Source organism: Epinephelus moara, chromosome 20 (genome assembly GCF_006386435.1).
Source record: "Epinephelus moara isolate mb chromosome 20, YSFRI_EMoa_1.0, whole genome shotgun sequence".
In the NCBI taxonomy this organism is placed as follows: domain Eukaryota; kingdom Metazoa; phylum Chordata; class Actinopteri; order Perciformes; family Serranidae; genus Epinephelus; species Epinephelus moara.
The window spans coordinates 46,546,382-46,556,912 of NC_065525.1; the positions used below are offsets into that span (position 1 = coordinate 46,546,382).

At 44.8% G+C, this 10,531-nt stretch overlaps 1 protein-coding gene across 1 annotated transcript in view; it reads right to left on the reverse strand.

Annotated features, from left to right (window-relative positions):
* Window positions 1–10,531, reverse strand: part of zgc:113516 (uncharacterized protein LOC541449 homolog) — a 48,043-nt gene that overhangs the window by 6,343 nt on the left and 31,169 nt on the right. The window contains exon 7 of the mRNA XM_050074249.1: window positions 5,680–5,753. Within this exon, the coding sequence (XP_049930206.1) occupies window positions 5,680–5,753 (74 nt within the window). The remainder of the gene's footprint in view (window positions 1–5,679; window positions 5,754–10,531) is intronic.

Genomic DNA, 10,531 nt, shown 5'->3' on the forward strand with positions numbered 1-10,531 from the left:
TGATCTGTTCTGTACGACATCTATTGCACGTCTGTCCGTCCTGGAAGAGGGATCCCTCCTCAGTTGCTCTTCCTGAGGTTTCTACCATTTTTTCCCCGTTAAAGGGTTTTTTTGGGGGAGTTTTTCCTGATCAGCTGTGAGGGTCCTAAGGACAGAGGGATGTCGTACGCTGTAAAGCCCTGTGAGGCAAATTGTGATTTGTGATATTGGGCTTTATAAATAAAACTGAATTGACTTGAACTGAATATTAGATAAGGCCCTCTGTATCTGACCTTTTCTTTACGGTAAATGCCAACTCAAGAGTCCAAAGTCTTAAGAAATCTTTAAACCTGAAGCTGAGATGATCACAGTGACATCATCAGTTATTTTCTCAGACTTGACAAATCTCCTGCAGCGTCACAGACAGGAAAAACAGATGAGTCAGTTCACTTTGCAAATGTGAAAAATATGATAGGAGAAGCTTAAGTAATAATAATAACATATAAATAACCATCAGTTTGTATTTAATTTAATTATTCAATGTTTGTCACAGATATTTAAAGCACTTGAGGTTTTCTTTGACGTGTCTGACCTTTGGTCTCCAGAGCTTTTCGTCCAGTGAACCAGAACAGATATGGATCACATGTTGTGTGTCTGCGTTTCACCCTCACTGTGTCTAACATAAAGATGTAGAAGCATAAATCTTAAAGATGTAGACTCTTCATCAGTCTGAAGTGAAGATACAATAATGTGTTTGTCCGGCGTTCACTCCGGGTCACTCTACAGCCTCTGCTTACAGCTCAAGGTGGCCACCATTCGTTTGCAAACTTGCATAACAATATAGCATCCAGTCTCTATTCAGCACAGCAGCGAGTCTGAAAGCTGTGCCAAAGCCTCAGAACTTAACTGCGAGAAAAGTGGTTTTGTATTTGTTGAAACCATATTATCGAACGCTTCAGTAAATCTGATGTCTGAGTACACTGTTGCCCTTGGCCATTATACTATCCCCTTTGAAATGAAGTGAAGTTTGAAAAGCACAGAAAATGGAGGCACAGAGAGGAGTTTGTCCTTTAATCAGTGCTTTCACTGAACTCCTCAATGCCGAATCAGTTTTCTCTTTTTTATTGCTCACTGAGACAAAAAGATAATTCAGACACATGCCTTTTAGTTACTTCACTCTATTCCCCACCTGTATCTCTGGGTAGAACTGCTCTCTAATTATTGTGTCAGAGGCCGACTTCTGTTGTCTGCTCACACACGTGTTTCTGTCTTCACTTAGGGTCACCTCTGGAGGAACAATACACACCTGTTTCAGATCATGGCAATTTCATCCATCCGTCCATCCATCCATCCATCCATCCATCCATCCATCCATCCATCCATCCATCCATCCATCCGCTTATCCGGGGAAGGTCTCTGGAGCAGCAGACTGAACAAAGTCCTCCAGACGTCCCTCTCTCCAGCTCCTCCTGGAGGACCCCGAGGTGTTCCCAGACCAGATGAGATCTATAATCCCTCCAGTGTGTTCTGGGTCTGCCCCGGGGCCTCCTACCAGCTGGACCAGGAGGATCCTGATCAGATGTTGAACCACCTCAACATGAAGGAGCAGCGGCTCTACTCCGAGCTCCCTCCAGATGTCTGACTCCTCCCCCTATCTCTAAGGCTGAGCCCAGACACCCTACAGAGGAAACTCACGTCAGACGCTTGTATCTGTGACCTCATTCTTTCAGTCACTACTCAGAGCTCATGACCGTAGGTGAGGGTTGTCATAGATGGTCCAATAAATCGAAAGCTTCGCCTTCTTGCTCAGCTCCCTCTGAACCACGTTGGTCCGGCACAGCTGCATGAAACCATCAATCCATCTCACACTCCATTTTACCCTCACTGTGAACCTGAAGACCCTGAGATACTTGAACTCCCTCGCTTGGGGCAGTAACTCTCTCTGAACCCAGAGGAAACAATCCACTGACGGACTGATGGCAATCTCAACAGTCACATGTTCACAGATAAACTTTCATTGATATGAAATTAATCCTTTAAGATGATCATGTTTATTGTTTCTGAAGCAGCACCTTCAGTACCTGGATCAAGCAGCTTGTGAAAAACAGTCCCGTTAACTATGTCAGTCACATGATTATTGGCTTTTATTCTTAAGAAGTCAAAATGTCCCAAAATGTCAATCCACAGCATTTAGAATCAAAGACTGTCTCTGTAAGTTATTCTCTCTGAACTCGCAGCACTGTATCTATAAAATATCTTCACACACATTCACATTATTTCTGCTTCTACACTGGAAAGGTGAAAAATGCACTTGGTGAATTTACAATGTCATCAAATGGACCTTCAGTCAGTTCAAATAAAACCTGAAAAGAGCTATAAAATGTTGACTAATTCAAAACAATGAAACAAGAAGTCAGTGTTAATGTAATTATTCGTCACACCCCAGCCCTCCACAGGTCAAATTATAGTCATTTAAAGAACAGCAGCGTCAACAGGTGATCCCATTCAGCCCTGTTTTTATTGAGGCCGACACCTCAAACTGGCGTGCTGAACATTTATCATCTCCACAGATGAAACTGAGACGTCTTTCTGTTTAGCAGGAGTAGAAGAAAAAAGCAGGTATTTCATTTCACAATGTGCTTTTGTGCACACGTCGCTCCATTTTGCAGCGGGGCTTTTCCAAACAGTGGGCCTCCTCCTCTTCATTTCCTCATAATAATGTCTTTGTCAAACAGCGGCTCACCTCGCCAACACGTCCACAAATCTAAACCGCTGACTCGCAGACACTTTCAACACATGAAGAAAATCATATAAGGAGAGTAAATATGGCCGGCGGAGAGAGGGCGGGTTTGCATTCCCCTTGTGGCTCCCTATTGTCACATCTCCATCTGGCCCTGGTTACCGCACAAGGCCGGGGAGACGCCTGTCACTCGTTGGGAAGTCTGCACAGATTTGGCTCAGGGGGATAACGAAGAGAGGAAACACACACACAGACACACACACACACACACACACATTCAGGGTTGAACTCTGACTTCCTATCTCCTTCAGCAAAAACAACTGCTTCATCATAAAGGCAGAGAGCAGCAGTGTGATGCGTTCACTGTCAGGTAAAGGACGAGCGTCTGTTCTGCTCCTGCTGAGAGGAAACAAGTCTCCACAGCAGCAGACGGCGGTCGTCTGTATTCATCATTGAAAAAGGGAAACAGGAAGAGCGTCTTGATGCTAATTAGCCAGTTAGCACATGAACAACACAATCAGAGCATATTTACTGTGTTCCAGTAAACAATAACACAAACCATCAGGAAACATTTCTGCTAAAGAGAAAAATAATTTGACCTTATGGAACAAGTTTGTTTTGGTCTCACTCCCTCTGGACTTTAGCTCCTCCTTTACTCACTGACGCTCCTCTGCCCCTCACCTGAGCTCAGCTCACAGTCAGAGAGAGGTCATTCACCGACGGGCTCTGCCATCATCGCTGCAGATTCAACACCGTAAATCGGCCAAAAAGAAGCCACTGTGGGCCGATGAGGGGCAACAGTGCTGGACACACCACTGTGATGAGGACAAATGTTCACCAACAGGCTCTGATTGGCTCCGGTGGGCTCTGATTGGCTCTGATTCATCTTGCTGAATCGGTCAAAAACAAAAAGCTGCCAGTGGCTGACGTGAACTCACCACACTGTTGAGGGTGACAGAGGCTCACTGACGGCCCAACACCGACCGAAGGCTGACTGTTGGCTTGGTGTGTCAGGACCTTTCAGGTCACGGCAGACAGGTGACTACTCACAGAACACACACCAACCAGCTGTGACATGCTAACGCTACTAGCTCCCAGAGCTTCCTCCTTCCATCACCTCTGTGCTGTGCAGTTTACCTCACCCCCCCACCCCCCCACCCCGGCATTTTGTTCTCAGTATGTGCAGGATTTCAATCACTTCACTCTGCAGACGAATAAAAAGCTCTGAGAAGAGAAGCAGCTCACTGACTGTCAGCTAGCTATTGTAAATCCGGATGTGACCTGGCCTTTATGCATCCAATTAAACCTCCTCTGCAAGACAGAATAAGAAAGTCACGGCAACATTACTTACTGCTCATCTATTCAATGTAAATGTACCTTTCTTTATGCCATTTAAACAAATGACAAGGACAGCCTCAGGAGGTGCTGTGCTGTGACTGTGGTGCTCATTGTTGCTGTATTTAAAGCACGAGATGAAAGGCTGGACAAACTATCAATTCATTTCAGTTTTATTTTAACAGCCTCATATGACAAAGCACAGTGCAGCTCAGAGGGCCCTCTCACCAGGAAAAACTCCCCAAAAACATGGTTGAAAGCTCAAGAAGAGACACTGAGGAGGGATCCCTCTTCAGGACGGACACACTGACAGTAGAACAGATCAACAGAATGAACGTACAGTGATCCATATGACAGCGAGACGTCCATATTGTCTCTTTGTCTGCAGGCTGAATGATGGAGACTCCTCAGAGCAGCGTTGGCTCAGGGAATTATCATATATGGGTTTGTGTGAGTGTTTGGAGGTCGGCTGGATGGTGAAGGTTTTAAACCTGGTTCTCCATCGTTACTGTTGCTCTCTGAGCTCATTTCAGTTAAAGGAAGGTAACCCGACCCTCAGCGTGCACTTATGGACAACCTCCGGTGGCGGCTTAGAGGAGCAGACGTCTAGCAGGCGCATGTGGCCCGGCCCGGGATGAGAGACGTATATGTAAGGGAGGACCGACGGCCCGGGAACAATAGCGCCTCTGTGCCTCGGCACCCCTCTGGATCACATTTCCTCCCAGGTCCAGATCGAAATGAGGCGGGGGCCCTGTCGCTGATCTAGCAGGCGAGCAGAGAAAGCCACACAGAGGGGAGGGTGCCGTATGTCAATAGTGATTAGGATCACGATCACAACTGTGGCGGGTGTGGGGCGCTGGGAGTGGGGGTGCAGGGAAACATTTGGCCCTCCTGAACTTTATTGTCTGCTGGCTGGTCGAGAGGAATGTCTCCTGGACCTGTTTAAAGATAACTGCGTGGATCATGATCCATCTGAAAATAAAAGAAATGACTTCTGATTCCTTTGTGGATGCCGGGGCTTTCATCTCTTCAGGATCTGTGGTTTCAGAGCAAAGAACGTCATGTGTAAACAGTTTGTCTGCTTTTGGAGGTGACAGGAAGACGTGTGCTCGTCCTGCCTGCTTTGTGCCAGATTCTGGATACACAAAGTCTGAAATATTTCCACACTCTGGGCTCAAGTTCCCGACTCTTTACTGCAACTTCTCTGCCAACAAAGTCTTTGTCAGGAAACTCTAATGAAGATCCTGTTTGTCTAAACACTGCAGTAAAATACTGAGAGCTTGAATGGAATGCTCAGGATATATGTTTCCATGTGTGAGTGTTTCAGTGATGCATGCTGATGTTAAATAACAAGACGGTCCCATCAAGTCGTACTAATGTCATACTTTCCTCTTTACCGCAGCTGACGAGGTGTTAATGCTTCATGTCAGGAGCACGTCCACCTGAATATTGACAGTTTCTCTGTTTTCTGCAGCATTTAATGCTCAAAAGAAACTGGAGAAGAATTTATACAAAGTGACACCCACACACAAACTCCTCCAGCTGTGGACACGAGGTCACCACATGGAAAAGGCTTTTTTCTCTAAGCGTGATGGGACCTTTGAGCGGCCTGCGTCAATACAAACCTTTGGAAGTCAAAGTCAATGGAGGAGAAGCGTGACTGCAGGATGGCCCAAAGACCCCAGAAGAAGTTGGAGGCCTGTTGGAAGAGAAAGAAAAACACATTAAAGAGCCACAGTGACAGTTTTCATGATTCAGACTGGTTTTCAAAGTGTTTGAATGTTTCACTGGTTTTTATTCATTTTATCACAACATGAAAATACTGGACTTGGTGTGATCCATGACAGTGAACATCATGTCTGATTTTATTGTTGAAGAGGTAGAAATTATTGAATTGAATCACTACAAACTGTGTGTGTGTGTGTGTGTGTGTGTGTGTGTGTGTGTGTTTCATCATCATCAAACCACTGTTTATTAAGAAAAAACTGGCTGAGCATTAAACTCTCACAGCAATGCACTGAGTTGAGTTCACACCCAATGTGCTGCAAGGAAACAAACATATAAAAGAAATCTCAAAATAATGATGAAAAAACTCCATAAGAACATGAGCAGCAACGTCTATCAAGGAATTATGAAAACAAAAAACAGGAAAAAGACAAAAACATGAATTAACAAGAACAAAGTCTGCCATAACTGACGGATACACAGCAACAATAAAAACAGTCAAATGCAGACAATGAGAAGGTTTTATTAAAACTACAGCAGTGACATTAAAGAAGAGAATGTGAGATGTCCAATCTACTACATACCTGAAAACACACATCACATGACCACTGCCATACACTGCCCCCCAATGTAAACAGGAAGCAGATTGTCCATGGTTGGTTGCTTAGTTACAGAAAACACGAAGGAGATGGCAGAAAGTGAGAGCAGAGATTTCTTTGTTTGGACCGATGACGAGGTGGAGACATTACTTAAAGTAACAGGCGAGTATACGGAGGTCAAGGTGACAGAAAACAGATTAGGAGGCATTACAAAGCAACACAGCGACATGTTGGCGATACCAGGAGCATCATCCAGCACCGCAGGAAGTCATGACGATGGGAAAAGAGGAAAGTTTCCCACACAGGAAGGATGAAATCATGACAGGTATGAAGAGCTCACTGTCATGTTTTGGCTTGACGTGCCGTGACCACAGACTGTAAAGATAATGGACGTAGCCGCCATTATGTCACTCTTTGGTTCGTAGACTCCTGTTTTGAAGCTTCAAGTTCCATGTTTCCGCCATCTCCATCTTGGTGTTTTAGAGCCAGTGACCATATTTGGATGAGAGGGTGGAGCTGTGGAGGAGTGAGGGGTGGAGCTGACTGAGAGGCCAAGGACACTCTGTGATGATGAATGTTGAAATGATCTCCAGAGACCAAACAGGCTGTAAACATGTTGATTTCTACAAGTGAACATGGAGGTCCGTGGGGAGCCAGCCTCTAGTGGATATCAAAGGAACTGCAGGTTTTGATGCGTCATGTTTTGGCCCTGGAGGTCAACACTTGGTTTTGACTGATACGACTCACTGAGGAGGAGAACCTGGATGCTCGTCCACACTAAAACACACCCCAGAGTGTTCAAACTAAAACACACCCCAGAGTGTTCAAACTAAAACACACTCCGGAGTGTTCAAACTAAAACACACCCAGAGTGTTCAAACTAAAACACACTCCGGAGTGTTCAAACTAAAATAAACCCCAGAGTGTTCAAACTAAAACACACCCAGAGTTTTCAAACTAAAACACACCCAGAGTTTTCAAACTAAAACACACCCAGAGTGTTCAAACTAAAACACACTTTGGAGTGTTCAAACTAAAACACACCCAGAGTGTTCAAACTAAAACACACTCCGGAGTGTTCAAACTCAAACAAACCCCAGAGTGTTCAAACTAAAACACACTTCGGAGTGTTCAAACTAAAACACACCCAGAGTGTTCAAACTAAAACACACTCCGGAGTGTTCAAATTAAAACACACCCAGAGTGTTCAAACTAAAACACAGTCCGGAGTGTTCAAACTAAAACAAACCCCAGAGTGTTCAAACTAAAACACACCCAGAGTGTTCAAACTAAAACACACCCCAGAGTGTTCAAACTAAAACACGCTCCGGAGTGTTCAAACTAAAACAAACCCCAGAGTGTTCAAACTAAAACACACCCAGAGTGTTCAAACTAAAACACACCCAGAGTGTTCAAACTAAAACACACTTCGGAGTGTTCAAACTAAAACACACCAGAGTGTTCAAACTAAAACACACTCCGGAGTGTTCAAACTGAAACACACTCCGGAGTGTTCAAACTAAAACAAACCCCAGAGTGTTCAACTAAAACACACTTCGGAGTGTTCAAACTAAAACACACCCAGAGTGTTCAAACTAAAACACACTCCGGAGTGTTCAAACTAAAAAACACCCAGAGTGTTCAAACTAAAACACACTTCGGAGTATTCAAACTAAAACACACTCCGGAGTGTTCAAACTAAAACACACCCAGAGTGTTCAAACTAAAACACACTCCAGAGTGTTCAAACTAAAACACACTTCAGAGTGTTCAAACTAAAACACACCCAGAGTGTTCAAACTAAAACACACTCCGGAGTGTTCAAACTAAAACACACCCAGAGTGTTCAAACTAAAACACACCCAGAGTGTTCAAACTAAAACACATCCAGAGTGTTCAAACTAAAACACACCCCAGAGTGTTCAAACTAAAACACACCCAGAGTGTTCAAACTAAAACACACCCCGGAGTGTTCAAACTAAAACACACCCCAGAGTGTTCAAACTAAAACACACTCCGGAGTGTTCAAACTAAAACACACCCAGAGTGTTCAAACTAAAACACACTTCGGAGGGTTCAAACTAAAACACACCCCAGAGTGTTCAAACTAAAACACACCCCAGAGTGTTCAAACTAAAACACACCCAGAGTGTTCAAACTAAAACACACCCCAGAGTGTTCAAAGGGTGTAAAGTGTTTTCGAAGCGTCTCTGTGTAAGGTGAGGCGTATACAAAACGAAATAGTATCAGTGTGGACGCAGCCTGAAGGCATGGCAGCTTGAACATGTGACTGGCACATAAGTATCTCTCTGATGATCCAGTTAAAGCTTCAAACGCACATGTCTGCAGTGAGATCACAGCAGGGTCAGATGTGTCTTCAGCACGGATCTGATTGGCCGATAGAGAGCAATCAAACTCATTAACATACTGTAGTCTGTGATTTTCCTGCAGGACTTTAAGAAACTGTATAAATCTTGTGGTGTCTGCACATTAACGTGTGTCAGTGACTGTTGTAAATTAAAAGGTGCTGTATGCTTTCATAAAGTTTGTTTGTCTTTGATGCTTTGCTTCATTTCTGTGCTCCACAGAGCAGAACTGTAAAAACACTGCGATGACCTCCGATCATCTTCTAACTGCTGCTGCACGCCGCTGCACGCCGCCGCCGCCCCTGCTGCTGCTGCTGCTGCTCAGTCAGGATGACAAACCTCTGTATTGAATGGTTCCCTCCTTAATGGCTTTGCTCACTTAGGCTTGCGGACTTCCCTGCCTCCATAAATTTCTGTTGTTCTCCACCCTTATTGTAAATCTTCATGGTAGGACCACTAATAGCGAGTCCTAATAAGATCCAGACAGGCCTCTGTTCTGCGGCCCAGTGATATAATCACATTTTTATTTGATAATCAAATAAAGGCTGGAATGAAATACTTGAAGAGCAATGTGCGGTTTTCCCTTGGCGTTCTCCTCCTCACTGGCAGATTTTCATCTCTAATCTCTGTCTCTAGTTGGAGGGAGAGATTGAGCGTGTTTCCATTATAATTAATAACTGCTCTCCATTAAGAGGCGAACGCTGCACTCAAAGCGGCGGTGACACGCAGCCATTGAGAAAAACACAGATGAGAAACGGGCAGGGTGACATCACAGAGCCGCAGGCTTCAGCCTCCACATCAGGGGGGATTCCTGCGGAGGAGGCGAGTGGTAAAGACCCCACTGCGTCTTGGCACGGCGTGCCAGGGATTAAGATGGGAGAGAGGCAGCTTCACGCTGCAGAGCTTTGGCACCAGGCCAGACTTTGTGGATGGCACACAGCTTCCTCCAGCGCAGGCTGCTTCCCTCATCTGTATTCTCGTCTATGCTGAACTATAGTGTCACTTCAATATAGTCTGATTATTCACAGCAATTACCAAGTGACACCAGTAGCACACAAAAAGACATAATAGAGTTTAATACAGTTCATCAAAAAGGCAGAACAAAAAGCTCACACACAAAACAACAGCAGCAGACTGACGACGCCATCGCTGCTGTTTGGAAAGTTTCCAAACTCACTTAAACATCATGAAATCCATCATCTGCGTTTCACCAGGTGGAATGACCAGAAATGATTTTAAAATCTTTAACCGACCAAAATCAACACGTGTACGAGTTTGTTTTTAACGTGGGTTACCTGGTGACAGAGTTCCCTCCCATCGTAGACCCCAGCTGTGAACACAGTCTCTGTCGGGGTTTTGTCTCCTGGTTGCAGCCCAGGTTAGTGAACAGTAGAAATCAGCATGGAGGCCAGTGACAATGTAACGGTGGTTACTTCTTTTTTATTTCTCTAAGTTATTCTGTCTCTCTTTCAAACTCGGTGCAGGCTAAATACCAAGTGATGTTTTAGTGCTGCTCAGACAAAGACAGAGGCTATTTTCTGTCATCACATCGTGGCGGTAAACGAGGAAAGTTAGCACATCCATCTGGGTACTGTTCTTCCATCACTGCTGATTCAGAGCTGTGTTAAGGAGCCGGGTCTGTTTTGTGTTGCATTTGCTGCTGTCAGTAGTGTTGTGTTTTAAGTCTGTCTCTCAGGTTAACTCATATCACAGCGGTGCCTAGATAGTGTGACGTGTGTGGTTGTGCTGCTGCCGTGGTCCTGCCAGATGCCTCCTGCTGCTGCTGC